General features: G+C 35.2%; 1 protein-coding gene across 1 annotated transcript; it reads left to right on the top strand.

The window, feature by feature from the left end:
* Window positions 1–4914: 4914 nt before the first annotated feature.
* On the top strand, window positions 4915–12331 carry hyal6 (hyaluronoglucosaminidase 6). The gene is made up of 4 exons (XM_088923816.1): window positions 4915–4941; window positions 9779–10745; window positions 11049–11138; window positions 11879–12331. The coding sequence occupies exons 2-4, from the start codon at window positions 9813–9815 to the stop codon at window positions 12329–12331; spliced, it is 1476 nt and encodes a 491-aa protein (XP_088779942.1). The 5' UTR covers window positions 4915–4941; window positions 9779–9812.
* The last annotated feature ends 4778 nt before the right edge of the window (window positions 12332–17109 follow it).

Raw genomic sequence — 17109 nt, forward strand, 5'->3', positions numbered from 1 at the left:
GCTGTCTGTACTTTGATAAATTTATGAGATTCAACAAGATAGTACTCTTTGGAGCCTTTTATATTATGTATTTCATAAATAACAATTCATTATCCCCATCATATTTAATTTCCGCCATAACATATTTTAAATACACTGCATTTTTTTAGAATCACCACATGGTGGCAGTATCTCACAAACTAAATCAGTGAAAATTGTTTTTCAATGCTTTTAAAATATAGGACAGTATACCTGAATGTTTATTGTGCAGCTAAACAAGCTGTATACTGTACAATAATTATAATAAAACTAAAGAGAGCGAAACTGAAGCAAATGGAATCAATGCCAATAGGTACTTCACAGATGTTCCTGCATTGTTACACACAGATTTTTTTTTTAAAATGATATGCATGCAAGAGCTTTCTTGGCAGAAAATCAAGTTTATTATCGAGTTAAACTGAAATTCTCTGAGATAGCATTAAGAATAAAGAGATTAGAATAAACTGCAATTTGCATGAAAATAAAGCGCACAAGCAAGCATAAGTGTCCAAACATCTGTATACAGTAACTAGCCAACAGCATCGGATAACAAGACATACGGATTTGCTTAAGGATGTTTTCCCAGACGGATCCATAAGCATCAGGAAGCTGTCTAATTGTGGCACAAATGTGTATAGCCATGTATTCGCTGGTTTTCAGCCATACTGGGAGGGGTAGAGTCATTATTGTAATGGAACTTCTGAGGCAATCGTGTGTTTTATTTCCTTTAAAGAGTCGTGAGTGTAATCGAAGTAAACTGCAAACGAAGTGCTATCGATCAGCGGGGGACTACTTTCAATGTGTGTTCTAATACACCTGCGGTTTTACAATTAAGTATTCATGACATTTCCAACAACAATTATTATTACGTTTATATATGTATATCTTTAAACAAATATCAACTTCCTGTAAATTTATGTAACACATAAAATTAAAATGTGGTCGTTCCCTTGTGTATTTTCATTAAACAGTGTATTTTTTCTTGTCTTTAAGTAAAAGTACTGAAGACCAGGTTTCAACTGACAGCTTGTCGTGCTCTGAAAGATCGCAGTTCACCCGATATCTGGCAAATAAAGGGTCAAGAGGGAGTTTGATATGCAAATTATCCATGCATAGAGTCTTTGGGATGTTTTCCAAATAAAACAAGCACAGATCATATTTACGTGAGAAAATCAATAGTTTTCTGGTTTGAGTTAAAATGTGAAAAGTGCCTCCTACGTCGTTTAGTATCTTTAATAGGTCTTGCCAAATGGCAGATGTTAAACTCTGACAGAAAATACCAGCTAGTGAATGAAAAAATAGAATCGTCTTCCATGTTATATACTGTAGTTTCTGGTACTCATATGTTTTTAAAGAAAAGTGAATTAAACAATCAAGTAAGTAATTGTTGTCAGTATATAAGTAAACCATATAAAATCTGTAAAACATTTCTCCTGATAGTTATCGTTAGGCGGATCATATACAGTAAGTCATTGTGCATGCGTTTGAACTTCTTTCCAAGCGCTTAATTGTCATAAAGTTCACACGAAGGCCTCGCCACTAGGGGGAGTGGTGAATGCCACAAGACCGACCCGAATGTTGTAATCTATGGATGAAATTAAAAATAACATAGTACAAACAAAACACAGATCTTCAAGAATTGTAAATTGTAGAGAGGGGTTGCATCTATATTACCAAGGCGCATCCTTTTCTCCAGCATTTAAAAAAACCTAATGCTTTAATTACTGTATGTCTTTACTGTTTATCCGTTTATCTTGTCTTGTCAGCATGGATAGTAACTCGTCTCTTCTTGTTACAAACATTCAAAATACGGGACACTGTCAGGTTGTCTTTGCCATGGAAGTCACATTCTGTATATTAATCTCTTCTGTTTCTGTTTTCCAGTATTATAAAAATTCTGACCATGATTTAACACCAATATATTTTGAGAGCTATAATGCACCTTGTTAATTAACAAAAGCCATAAAACCAGCCTCGATAAATACTGTTAATCCAAAGTTTTCACAGCTGAAAACTAAAAATTCCTTCACTTTTACTTCTTCAATTTATTAAAAACATTTTCCTTCTGCTGAGAATAAAACAATTAGGTTTTGACAGAGGGGATGCAGTATCAGAATTCTGACAAATAGTGCCAAAAAGATCTTTATGCTTTGAATTCAAACACACTTCCTGGAACTCTATTTTAAGACCATACGGTAATAGAAAGTGTTTATATTGTCTGGCACTATGATAAAACTTTGACTATCTTGGCATGTGAACAGGGAAAAGATTATAATAGTAGCTCTTGCTTGAGTTCAGCACATTTTCCAAGTGGAGCTGTTTCTAGGAGAAATATAGATCTTTAGGTGTTTTTTTTTATTTTCATGCAATGAAACCTGAACCCACATCTTTTGTTGCCTATATGTGGTTTTACTTACTTAAAGGAGAAAAGAAATCCTAAAACCACTTTAGGTGCTTGAAGGTATATCCCTCACTGTGACAATTACTAAAAGAACATTTTGTGTCTGCAAACATTATTAAAAGTGTTTCACTTCATGCATTTTGTTTGCTGAACAGTTAAAAAATATAATATTACTAACACCTGAGGTACAGTACATTTTGAATTTATTTTAAAATTGTAGACAATGTACATAGAATATTTTTATTACCAGAAGAACATCTGGTAACCTACTGAATATGTCTGGTTACTTCATTGCAATTTGCTTTTATGCAAGGCAGAAGCTTGTTTACTCTCACTTAACATTGTGTGGACAAGGTCAGTGGTGTACCCTTTCATCAAAGACTTACATTCTTGGTGATTACTTCAGAAATGAGACAAGCCCCACGTCAGGTATCATAAGAGAGTTATTATTATTGTGTCCAGACAGGATATAATCTAACAACCTCCTGTACTACAGGCAGGCCAGGCCAGACACTGGACTTTTCACAACCAATGTCTTCATACATATAACATTACTGGCTGACTTTCAGGATGTGCTTAATATATCCAAAGGTGTTATGTCCTGATCCTCTTTCCTTCTACGTCTAACATGGACAGTATGCGCTGGGTCACCGTCTTCTATAGAAGATCTGTAGTGTTTTATGAATTGTTTGAACAATTGACAGTTTGCACAAAAAGAAAGAAGACTGTCATGAAGAATCTTGAAGAACTGAGCAATGTTGCTCTCCCTTTAGAGATGACCAGCTAGCCTACTTCAGAAATTTCAGGACATGATAATTCTGTCATAGGCCACACAACCTCATTGAGCGATAGTATTTTACCCTTGACTAATCTCTGCAAATCCATTGTACAACACCCACTGCTAAGGATGCACTCATACACATTCTGTGCCAAGACTACTGACAAAAAGTCAAAGATCTCACCTACACAATGGTATAATATTTGAAAATGTAATAAGGCAAGTTAATGCATGTTGAGCATAAACTCTGTGTTCAGTGTAACGGGAGCCGGTCCAGGCTCCCGTGAAGCATAGTTCTGGACCCTATGCAGACGGTATAATCCGGAAGTAAGTGGAAAAGTATGACGGTGAGGAGATGACGAGGAGCAGGAGGGGTTGACAGACAGGGGGGCATGACAATGGAGATCTGGTGCTCTGGGGGCATGACCAAGGCGAACAAGTCCAAGGAGTCCAGGCAGGAAATCTGGGGCGAAGTCCAAAAGTCCAAAACAGGGCGATCCAAACGAGACATGACAAAACAGAATTAAAAGCCGGAACCGGATCCAGTACAGGGACAGGTTATAAAAACGGGATGATGAGGCCAGGCGCTCTGAGCCCCAGACTCACCTAGGTCAGGATGCGAATAGGAGACTTATGCCCTCAAGCCGCAGACGTAGGGCGACTTGATGGTAGGCGGGCCCCCGGGCGTCCATCTTCCAATGCAGAGCCCAGAGTAGAGAGAGTGCCAGGCTTAAATAAGGAGGAGCAGGATTGAGGGCAGGTGCACGTAATCAGCAAAATGTGAAAGAGCCGGAGCTCCCTTAAGAGGAGGGATTACGATTGTGGCAGTACCCCCCTCCTTTCCAGGGCGGCTCTGAAACCCAAAACAAAAAAAGAAAACAGATGGAGTCCTGGACTTCTGGACTACCATCCGCGGGGTCCATGATGTGGCACTGCATTCTGTAACAGAATCAGCAAAATGTGAAAGAGTCGGAGTGCCCTTAAGAGGAGGACTTACGATCGTGACAGTTGAGTATGTATAATTGTTTTAAACTGTTCAGGGGGAGGTCAAATTCCTAATCTTGCCACTGCCACTCTCCTGCACATACTGTAGATATTTTGGCTGCTGAGCAACCCCTTTGTGCGTCTTTCTTGCCCCCACTTTTCACCTTACCTTCATCCTTGCAACAGCTCCCTGGCTCATTCCTCATAAGGAAAGAGTCCTATTAGCCTATCCTTGTTGGCAGGCTGCCATTCCCTCAGCCAGGCTTGTAACACCAAATAAACCTTCAACACAACTCAATTTTTCTATGTTTCGTCTCTATGTCACCTTAAATAGTATTGCACTGAACTGCTGAAAGTACAATAATTGGAGAAACCTCAATTTCAATTGGACAACTACTTTCTAAACTTTTGTTTACTTGCTGTATGTGTGCAGGAATTCATCTTTTATTGTAAAAGTGTTTTTGAATGTTCTAATATCATTACCAGTCTATTATATTGGGAAGATGATCCATGTAAAGTGGTCTATAACATACAGTACATACTGTATGTACAAATTGAATTTTCATTTTAGACAGAAGGCTTTGAAAATGGTGGTTAATTATATAATTTCTGGACAATACTAAGATCGAGACTCTTAGCATCCTCTTTAGGAACACTTGTCCATCAATAAGGAGGAGCCATGCCAACAAAGAGGGGCTTCACTCTGTTTCAGTGGGTCAGTGGAAGACGGCTATTTCCTGCAGAACAGTAGGAGAGATTGGTAGGTACAGACTATTAGTCCTTTCCAGGTTTTATGATACAGGTTTTATGTAGAGATATCAAAGTTCAAAATTCTGTTTTGTATTTAATTGTTTATCTTCACAGCATATCAAGTCAAATATATCTTGGTAGTTATAAAGCTTCCACATTTTGGTGTGTTTTTTCATGCTAAATGGTTTACATTATTGTGAGACTTCAGTTGTAGTTCAGACACTGATATAAATCTCACATGCCATAGAGATGCTTTAATTTTTTAGTATGATTTAATTTTAAGAACATAGATGGGTAATGTGATTTATACAGTATGTGAGTTTTCTTACAGAGATATTAATGTGGATTTAAATTAATTAAAACAATGTAAGATACTCCCAGTTGTGTCTCAGAGTAAATATGTCACAATGTTTTAGAATTATCTTACAAAAGATATTAAAGAAGTGCATTATAAAATATTATGTAGTTAAATAAATATTTTTGGAGTATTTCATTCACAACTCACTACAGCATAAAATACTGCATTCACAAAGTGTGATATATGTATAATATTGTATAATATGTATAACACATACAGTACATATATGTAATAAAAATATTTATTTTGCATCCATACTTTATTTCCACTTTTAAAAATCAAGATGGATATTGTTTTTTGTAATTTAACAGAATGGTTTATTTAATGTCTTTTTTGTGTTTAAAGTAAATATTTTTTGTTATTTTAACCATGGGGACAGAGTGACTAAAACTTAGCTTTGTCACACATCCAGATGAGGGGCTATAATAAATTTGTTCTTAGTAGACTTTATAAAACCACCAGCACATATGGAAATTGCATTCACAAGGCTATGTTCAGTAAAAACCACAGGGAGAGACAGCATACAGAATGAAAAATAATAGGGGTTTAGGACGGCACCGATAAACAAAGCAGAGAGCTAATGGAGTCAAACTCCCCCTCTTTCCTTTTACACTTTAGGAGATTTGGCAGTAAACATATTACAATTACAGCACCATATTCATGAAGTGTAACATTGAACTGTGAGAATTACAACCATTATTCAGTTATACTACCTCACTGCTAGAAAATAAAAAACAAGCTGTCATATTCACTACTGTGTGTGCAACCCTGAACTGTCTTTTCAGCAGTGGTCATAGGAAATACAATGTACTGTATCACAATATAAAATTTGATGCCCAAAACATAATGATAGAAAAGTATTCTTTATAGATTTCAGATTCTGACCCACTATTATTTCACAAACATGCTTTACTGCAGAATGAAATGAATGTATAGTACATGAAAAATCTTATTTGCAAATCTTGTTTACTTTTGATTCATCTAGTACTGTACTCATGGTGCACTAAGTTATTCCACAGACATATCAAGTAGAACCACTATAAATGCTTAATTGTTGTTTTTCTTACTTTACAATATTCCTCTTTTGCCAATTAAATCAGTAAAGTGTATTAAGATGTTTGTGAAAAGGGTAAGAACTTCAACAAATTGACAGTAACTGTCTACTACAGTACATAACTGTAGTATTATACATTTTAAACAACTCATGTTTTGAACAATATCTGGTACGTTTTAAGAAATGTAATTGCAAATAAAAAACAGTATCTCATATAGCTGCACAACTTGACTTAATAGTATGGTATGGTCCTTTGCTTTTTTTAGACAGAAGAAATAACATGTACTGTACTGTATATGCTTTTTCTATATGGGGGAAATATTTAACTCTATTTGGACTCAGTCTGAATTCTTCCTAATTACATTAAAAGCAGTGTGAATTAAACACATATGAACACAGTCTCCTGAAGAATTTACTGTGTCTAAGTGTATGGCTAACTTTTCCCAACCAAAACATTAACTTCAATTAAACACACATGTTTCAAATATGCAGCAGAGCGTTTTTCACCACACACTAAAGCAGTAACAAAAATACATTATATTGTATTTTTTTCAGATCTTACACTGGGAGAAAAAAAAATTCTTTAAATTGTTTCCAAAGAGAAACAATAGTTCTTATTCATAATACTGTATATGCACAATATTTTGAAAATAAACTGGAACCAGGAAATATTTTCAAAAGTTTTTAAATGTATTTAGTGACAAAATGGTTTTAGGGGTACAAATAGTTTTCACTAGGCATATCAAACATACAGTAAAGAAGGAGCTATGCATCACAATCAAGTTTATTTACAGTACATGTAGAATTTTCCTACATCTAAGTATTATTTTACTTATTAAGCCAGCATTTAGAAAAGCAGGGCTCTCTATGCATTACCTTAGCTTATCTTATGTCAAGTCATCTAGATTCAGATTATAATTTTTAATAATAATTTTTGTGATTTCTTGCATTTTATTTTATTCTTTTAATATAACACTTGCTGAAGAACCAAAAACTAGATGGAATGTGTGAGGTACTTGCCCCAAATTTCACAGACAAACACAAAAAGCAAAGCATGTGTTTGCAATACAACATTTCATTTAATGATGTACAGATTATACATTTCATATTCTGTAAGGTTTCCAATACAGTAAAGAACAAACAGACATTCAAAAAAAGAATACACATTATCTCAGAGTTTAGATTACTGGATTCAGTATAGGTTTAATTCTTTTTTCTTCTTTTGGAGAATGTAGGCAGTAGGGGGTCTTTTGTGGTAATCAAAAGCAAAGAAATACAAAGAATTCTGGATGGTTGTGGTTTCTGGTGGCAAATCTCCTAGTCTGAGTGACTTTACCACAATTGAACTGTTGCTTCTCTTGGTCTGGATTTTATGTTCCATAACTATTGCAGTAGCTTTTATATCTCAATGGATAAAACAACTTCAAAAATTCGTTGTTGTCAACATGATCACACATTTTAGTTTTTTAATGGTGAACTCCTTTCTGTAACATTACTAAACTCTCTTTCTTAGATGTTATAGAAATTTGTAATCAAGGTGTTAGAGATATAGTGATGAAAATCATGTTTATGGAATTCTAATAATAATTACAACAGAGAGATCTTAGTAATACATACTGTAAATGCAAGACCGACTCATAAAATGGTGGCTATTTTGAATAATGAAGCTATAGACAAAAATCTTGCTTCTATTAATGGTAAATTTACTGAAAAGATACAGCTAAAGTAGAATATTTTGCAAAGAAATTGTATTTTAAGACAGTGATGACATGCAATGACAAATTTAGGGTTTTGTTTAGTGTTTTTTGAATTTGCAACAGTTGATATCTCTAAAACATATTTCTAGATTTTTACAAAAATTAAAAGCTAAAGGAAGCCAAGGTATATGAACTAAAAATTGGTTAACCAATATTAATGTGACAGTATTAAGGAGATTCACTAAAAATGATTGAGAAGCCCTAATTACAGTAAATCATTTAGAAAGCAGTGTACTGCAGGGATACGTTTTAGGCATTTTGCTTTTCCTGGCCTATTTTCATAATTTCTATCTTACAGATAATATTTAGCAAGTTAGTTAAATTTACAGATGATGCAAAAACAGAGTGGCAAACATAGATGTAATAACAAAGAACTTGCAAAAATGACTTCTATACTAGTGTTCTACACTTCTATAACAAGTTTTCTCCTTGCTGGGCTGCTCAGTTAGGAGGGATCTAGTGAATGTCTGGGTGGTATGATATACATTCAACTTCTTAATTATCAACTTCTCTGTGCTGAAAGGTTTGAATAATGGTCTTTGAAATATTTTTATATCCTTCTCCTGATCTTTGCCTTTATACTACTTTTTCCATATTGACTTGAAAGCTACTTGGTGGAATCTTTACCTGAAATTCACTACCTTACTGACGAACCTTACAAGGAACCTTCGTCATAGGGTACACACACAAACAATTTAAAGACATCCATTAACTTAGCTAGAATAGTTTTTGGAGGTGGGAAGAAAATGGAGCACGTGGAGAATCCCTGGTGGAAATGGGAAAACATGCTAACTCCACACTGAAGGGGCCTCAGCCTAAAATCAGACCCAAGACCCAAGAATCAGGAGGTCTTAACTGACACATAAAATTACTCAGGAGTCCTTTGATGCTCACTTTATAAATCATATCAGTAGTATTTTTACTAAAAAGCTAACTTATCCTAATAAAATAGTGATTCTGTTAGCCTGCAGAATTAAACAGTCCTCTGTAAAACAACGTTTTTCATACCTCACTCAGTGGGGCATGAGAATGTTTGTGGTGAGTTTCCATGATTCTCATTTGCGAATTCAGTGGTCATGTTCCCTGGCAGCTCCTGTCTTTCCTCTTGGGATGTGGAAAACGTGAATGGCTGCAAATTAATTCAGTGTTAAATGGATTTTTGTTGAAGTGAAATGTGAAATTCCAATAAAGAAAAACTGGGATAAAAGTAATTTTTAAAGTTCATAACAGACTTATTAGCCTTGTATCTAAATCAAATTATTGCCTCTTAGTGAAGTATTTCTGTGTTAGATACAGTACATATTATTGCAAGAGTTTTTCCATGAATTATTGCTGTTTTATTAATTTAATCACAATCCTGTAACTGAACAAAAAACATTTGTCAAAACTAGATTACATTTTATTAAACCTTATCCCAAACACAGTTACTTGTGAAAAAGAAAGTAGTTTGAATCGATTACATAATTTTTCACGTTCATTTTTAGAAATCTGTAAGATGTTTGATACAGTAAATGGTCTATTCAGAATAGAAGACCACTGTTTTCTCATATTTAGAACATGTGAATTCGATGAACCATACTTGAACATCCTTTGAGAACTGCATTGAATTATATTTGCTAAGTGAACTTTGTAATGTGTTTATTTTTTAATACAGGCATTTTTCTTTGTTTTTTTGAAGGGAGACTTCAGTAATTAATGTGGACTTGCATGCCATGAGTGCTGTTTGCCCTACACCTTTAATTTGCTGGCGAGCTTTTATGTTCTTCATTTGGCATGTTGCTTGCCACCAATTTAAGCAGGCTAAGATTCCCTTGCTGCAACACAAGCCTTTCATTGTTGTGTGGAACGCTCCCACAGAATCATGCAGACTGAAATTCAAAGTTGACCTGGACCTCAGTATATTTGACATTGTGGCTAACCTAAATGAAACATTGAGTGGATCCAATGTTACAATATTTTATCACACCCACTTAGGTTACTATCCATTCTACTCCGATGATGGGACACCCATCAATGGAGGGCTTCCACAGAATCAAAGTCTTGCTAAACACCTGAGCAAGGCCAGGTCGGACATTGACAAGTTCATTCCTTTTAAGGACTTTAAAGGTCTTGGGGTAATTGACTGGGAGAACTGGAGACCCCAGTGGGTAAGGAATTGGGGTTCCAAAGACATTTACAGAAATAAATCTAAGGAACTAATAAGGAGGCTTCACCCACAATGGTCAGATAGGAAAGTTGAGAAAGAGGCCAAAGAAGAGTTTGAGATGGCTGGTCTGAATTTCATGAATACAACTCTTTTGCTGGCAGAAAATAGGAGGCCCAATGGTATTTGGGGATTCTACCTTTATCCAGACTGCTACAACTATGGCTACAAACAACACCCACAAAAATACACAGGTGAATGTCCAAATATCGAACATGTGCGCAATGACCACTTAATGTGGCTCTGGAAAGAAAGCACTGCCCTGTACCCTTCCATTTACTTGGACTATGAACTTAAATCCACATCAAACACAGTGAAGTTTGTACACTATCGTGTGAAAGAGGCTATGAGAATTGCATCCATTGCAAGGACGGACCACATGCTGCCTGTATATGTTTACTCAAGGCCATTTTATGCCCACACATTTCATGTTTTATCTGAGGTAAGAACAGCTTTTTTTCTTTTGTTTGTGCTAATTGCTTTTTTGTGCAAATTCTACTGTTACTTAAATTTGTTTGCTTTGAAATACACAAATAGGATTGTCTCTCTGACTCCCTCTTTCTGTATTATACATATTTAGTCAGTATTTCATGTTGCTCAATTAAACCAATTAAACATCTTAAGAGCTGCTGATATAGTTGCTATTATCATTTGCACTGTTAATCCCCAATTGTGTTGGATACTTCTGTCATGTGTATTGCAGGAGACAATGATTTGCCAGACTGATATTTGTGTTTTCATATAGATTGACTTGGTCCACACTATTGGTGAGAGTGCTGCACTGGGAGCAGCTGGAGTGGTCTTATGGGGATCTTCAGAATATGCAAGATCTCGGGTACTGTATTCAGTCATTGTTGAAACAAGAATGTCAGAGGCTCTTGCTGATAGAAACAAAGAAGTTTTAAACATCAACCTTTAAATAATGTTTAATATTGAAAATATTGGTTTAATTCTTGTAATAACTTGTAATACAGTAAATCTTGTAATTATTACTTCTAATGATTTCTATCGAGGAATGAAACGGTTGTGTTATTTTTGCTTAGTTTCCTTGTTAGCAGTAAGAATACTGACCTAGAATTGTGAGGTGAATCAAAACCGATTATTAGTGATAACCAACAGTACTGTATGTTGGAGAAGAGTAAACACTTATTTTGTGGATTCATGAAAATAGTAGTCTGGTTGAAAGTTCAGATTTGATTTTGTAACTACAAATGCCGGTGATAAGAGTACAAAAATAGAACTAATAAATGTACAGTAAGTTAATTTGAACCACTGTCGATCAAGAAATATTTCTCAAGTCAGTGGAAAGTTTTTATTTTAAATTAATGTTCTGTATTTCCTGTTTACAGGTCATCTATGCAAAAAACAGCCATATATTTAGTGTAAGGGGATACCAAACTGGGTAATTACTGTAAAATGTGAAGACAGCAATTGAGAAAAGGCCCACAGTAATGTCTGGAATTAAAACATCTGCAATTAGCTTGATATCTATGATTGAAAAGAGTTTCACAGTGAGTGAAACCATAAACAGATCCTGTCCGAAAACATGTAAAACGTCACTGTTTTCTCTTGCAGAAGAATTGTTTAACGGTGAAGAAATACATAGATGGGCCTTTGGGACACTATGTCATCAATGTAACATCAGCTGCAAAACTTTGCAGCAAAGCTCTTTGTAAGAAGAATGGCAAGTGTGTTCGGAAAAGCCTGGACAACGGAGCGTTCTTGCATCTTAACCCCCGCTATTTTAAAATAAGGAGTAGCTCAAGCAGTCAAGGCCCTAGATTTTTTGTCAGTGGATACCTCAGCAATGAAGACATCTTTGTCATGAAGCAAAAGTTCACCTGCCAGTGTTATCATGGCTGGATAGGAATATACTGTGAGATGCCTGAATCTTCAATCTTATTTGTTGAGTATAGAAACAAAATTATGAAGGGCATGTTATTCACCCCTTCTCTGCATATTTCTTGTCTTTCTTTAATTGTCTTTCTCTGTTTGTGCCTCATCGTTAAATGCTTACTTTTTAGATAGATCACCGTTAAAAAGAAATCTTTAAAAAAACAGTAAATTCCAGAAGTAAGAGGAGGATCATTCTGAGCATTTAATTTGTTTGGTTACTTGTTAGGAAAATGGCTAAAATGGTCTCCTCTCATTTGGGACCTTTCTTATGTTCTTATCTCGGAATAACTTGATTCTTGCCTTGGAATAACTACTGTACAAGGAGTTTTTAAATCACATCATACTCAGTGTGCAAATAAAATATTTGCTGTAGCATTTAGCAGATTCTTGTGGTTTCCTTTGAATATGTTTATACTAATAAGGTCTGGCTTAATGATATTTATAAAAAAGCAATATGTACAGTACAGTATAACATATTATAGTGTTATGTGCTGTTTATAGTACAGTATATGCATTCACATCTATTCTGAATTTCCTAGGAGAAAGGTTTTTATGTATCTTTTTATGCATCCAGAGGCTGCAATATTTTCTGATTTAATTTGGAATGTGTTGTCAATAATTTCTAGATCACAATAGTGTTTGGAGTGAAGGTCTTAAAAAGTACTTTAAAAACAAACTAACTTAAAACAAAGTACCAGGGTACTTTAATGGAACACACCATCGCGAAACAGCAGATGTACCTTATATAATATTTATCCTGTTTTCTAGATGAACATGTTTAGTTGGGACATATAACAGTGTTGTCACGATCGTAAGCCCCTCCTCTTAAGGATGCTCCAGCCCTTTCTTGTTTACCTTTGATTTTCTGCACCTGCCTCCGGTTGCAGCCACCTTCCTACAAAAGCCAGATGCTCCTACCAATCTGGGCTCAGCTTTGGAAGATGGACATTCGGAAGCCCGCCTACCAGCGAGTCCAAGAGGGGCGGCATAGGCTTCACAACGGCGTCCTGACCATCTGGGTCCGGGGCTGGGAGCACCTGGCCCCATTACCCTTTTTTATTCCCCCAACCCTTCGCCGGATCCCGCTCCGGCTTTTAACTTCGTCTTGTCTCCATCATGGATGGACCACCCAGCTCTCAACTTTTGCATTTCCTGGATTTTCTTACGGACTCCCTTCGGACTTGTTTGCCATGGCCACACCCCCTTTTTCCCCCGTGTTTGTCTCACTCCCCTCCGGATTCTGCCATCTGCATAGGGTCCTGAAAAACGCTTCGTGACAAGTGTGTTACTCATTACATTTACAGTATGTAAACAATTGCTTAAATGCGCTGAAAAATGGTTAAATGGGAGTATATAAGAAATCAAATTCACCAATTATATCAATAGAAAGTAAAAATAAACATAGGACATTCATGTACTATATATTAAACAAAAATATTTGTAATCCTTACAGAATATGTATGTAGATTTCAGTTAAATTTGCTCATTTCCCTTTAATATTTTGATAGAGCAATTTCTGGTTACATGCCATGTGTGGTAAATAAGAAATATCCTGTGCCTTTTTTTGTTCAGATATTTTCTGCTGTATCAGGTACAGTACAACTCTGTCATCAATATGGACTCTAACATTAAGGAAGACAAAGATGAAAACAAGCAAAAAGGGATCTAGAATATGATGGTTGTTTCTAAACTACAGTGACCATGAGCAATTCAGAATTAGATTGTGAAGTGTTTTTTTTTAATTTATTGGCATAATTTTACCTTGAGGACCATGAGATATTTGTGGTCAACAAGTGGTAATCATGTGATCTTTAGATAATGTGAATAGTATATGTAATAGGCATCTTTGGCACCTCTTACTCATTTTTGCATTGCTAATTACAAGGATGTGAATTTCATTCTGTTGAAATAATGAAAGGCCTTTTCACATTCAACCAACTGTAGCTGTTTTTTTTTCAATAAACTTTTTGTACCAATGTACTGTAACTGTGTAAAGAAGTTGTATCACTTAGTAATCACATTGAACATTCTTCTTGCACATTTTTGTTGGCCAAACCATTTGAAGACACATTTACATATTCTTATACTATTTTTAAATTGCAATGAACATTCATTTAATAATATTCAGATTTTACAATTAAAGTTTATGATTTTAATGTTGATCTAAAACTGAATATTATGCAGTAAGAAAAACATTTCATCCTAGAACCTATGCAAAAATCATTTATAACTGGCAGACATTTTTGTTTGGTGTATGGACTTTCAGTTTAAATACCAATATTTGTCAGTATTCAACATCTATAACATATAACTAACATTCCTGTTTCCCATATAAGCAAAGAGCCTTCAGACCACAATAAAACAGGGAATGAGTGTCTGCAAAAAGGTGGGTGTAAAAATCATGCGAGTGCCACTGATTTTCATTTCAGATAAACATGGTGTGTGTATAAGTGAGAGAGATTGACAAACAATTGTAGAACCAGCCCTAATCTGTATGTACTGTACATACAGTTTAGTAATACGTTTAATTCAACTCATTACTTTTTCAGTTGTTTGGTTATACCCTAAGCAATAGAGTGAAAAAATACAGTATATACAGAATAGTGTGATTGAAAAAGGAATGGCAAGCTAGCTGTAAAGAATGCAAGAGAGATACATAAAAGGAAGTCCTGGGTACGAGACTTATATATTGTAGTTGAATGGAAGTGTGCAAGATTAATACTATTAATTCCTTACACTTATGGACACTCCACTCAATGTACTTTACACATAATGGGGAATCCCCTCCACCACCACCAATGTGCAGCATTCACCTGGATGATGCGATGGCAGCCATAGTGCACCAGAACGCTCCCCACACATCAGCTATCAGTGTGGGGGAGAACAGAGGGATGAAGCCAGTTCAAAGATGAAGATTATTAGGAGGCCATGATTGGTAAAGGCTAATGGCAAATTTGGTCAACATGCCAGGGTAACACCCCTATTCATTTCAAGAAATAGCCTGGAATTTTTAATGACCACAGAGAGTCAGGACTTCAGTTTTACATCTCATCCAAAGGACGGCACCTGCCTTTTTTAAAGTATAGTGCCCCCGTCACTATACTGGGACATTAGGACCCACACAGACCATTGGGTGAGTGCCCCCTTCTGGCCCCTCTATTACTTTTTCCAGCAGCAATCTTAGTTTTTTCCAGGAGGTCTCCCATCCAGGTACTGACCAGGTCAGGTTCACACCTGCTTAGCTTCAGTGGGTTACCAGTTGTGCAGGGTGATATGGCTGCTGGCAGAAATCTTAGAATCTAACCTTCCCCTCAAAATACTATTATAAACTCCATGAAGACTTCAGTGAATACCAGGAGATAATTTCCTGTATATTATAAGTGACAATATCGTCTTATATTTTAGGTGAACATCTGTTTTATGTAACATATTGACTTTGGAGGCCTGTGGAGTAACACTGACTAGATGGATCAGTGAACATTTGAGTTAGTATGAGACATTTTTGTAAGAAGCAAAACAGTTGTGAAGAAATGTAGCTGAAATGTGAAAATATTATTTGATAGGAAATACAGTTCTATTTATGGAGTTTAACTTATTTTTCTTTTTTTATTCTTTTTCATCACTATAGTAAAAAGTTTTAAGTAGATCAAGTGCATTCACTAAATAAAAAATCAGAAGCTTTAATCTTGATTTCTTTTAAATTGGTGACTTAAATATATATTTTTCTATTCTTTTATATAAACATTTATGTTTTTTATCATTTAGTTGGCTTTACTGAAAGTTTATTATCCTCCCAAATATTAAAAAGAAAGACATTAAAATCAATCTTTAGCTATTGTGAAATGGAACTTGTCTCCAATTGTGAAATCAGAAAACATTGGGGTTGTTACATAAAAATGCCTTGCAGGTGGAATTTTCAGTGTGCTTTTTTCTCTCAGATGCACACAATTTCAAACTGTTCAATGTAAAATAAATAAACTCAACAAGCAGGGCAAGCTGGTTATTTGTGGCCAAATGACTATGACCTTTAAAGAAGGATAAGCCATCTGCTCAGTGTTAAACCAGAACATTGTTTCTCACAAAGGTAGAGAAAATATCTGATTCTAAAGGAAATACAAAGGAAATGTATTCAACCAGGGGAACAAAAAAGAAATACTTCAGTAGAAGAAGACTTCTTTAACCCATCCTTAGAAACTTTTTTTTTCTCTGCAAGCTACCAATTTGAGTGAGTTCACTGAGTCACCACATAATAGCAGGTTTAACTGAGCAGGCACAGGAAAACTCACTCCTTACTTCTTATTTAACAGGTACTGCACTTGGAGGTTGCAAAGATGAAGGTAAAATATAGATTTTTCTCTTGATTTACGTTATTGGTATGTTATATAATTATATTATTACTGTGTCATATAAGTGTATTGTGTGATTTACCTTGTTAGTGTGCAGATACCAGTTTCATTTTAATTAAAATTATACTGTACTGTATGTATGAATATTCTTGTAATATTTGCATTGCTCATTTAGTTTAAGTACACATCAGCCTTTTTAACATTTTCAACAATGTACTGGAGGGAGGCATTTCAGAATGCAAACAAATCTGTTCCCTGTTACAGTACCTTTTTTTGTTATTTTTGATTGCTTACTTAATCAGCTTAAGAACCATACTTCATGTCAAGAATGAATAAATACCTTGTATGGAAAGTTATGATGACATTGTAAAAAACAACAACATTTTGGTTGTTTGCATCATATGTTCTCTAACGTGAGAAAGTACATTTGAATGTATTTCAATGGATAATTGCAATTAATTTCAAAAATTACTTTTTAAAACTTAACAATCCATAGAGAATGTGTATCCTGCTCTCTTATATAGTAGTGGTAAAACATTCAAACAAACAAAACGTTTTTAATAC

The sequence above is a fragment of the Atractosteus spatula genome, chromosome 8 (assembly GCF_055471065.1).
Source record: "Atractosteus spatula isolate fAtrSpa1 chromosome 8, fAtrSpa1.hap1, whole genome shotgun sequence".
NCBI lineage: Eukaryota > Metazoa > Chordata > Actinopteri > Semionotiformes > Lepisosteidae > Atractosteus > Atractosteus spatula.

What these genes read in the sequence shown, in the direction of transcription:
- hyal6 (XM_088923816.1), top strand. Translation starts at nt 9,813, where the DNA reads ATGAGTGCTGTTTGCCCTACACCTTTAATTTGCTGGCGAGCTTTTATG. An exon ending in CATTTCATGTTTTATCTGAG is followed by an intron (nt 10,746 to 11,048) that starts GTAAGAACAGCT and finishes GTTTTCATATAG; the next exon opens with ATTGACTTGGTCCACACTAT. An exon ending in CAGAATATGCAAGATCTCGG is followed by an intron (nt 11,139 to 11,878) that starts GTACTGTATTCA and finishes TTTCTCTTGCAG; the next exon opens with AAGAATTGTTTAACGGTGAA.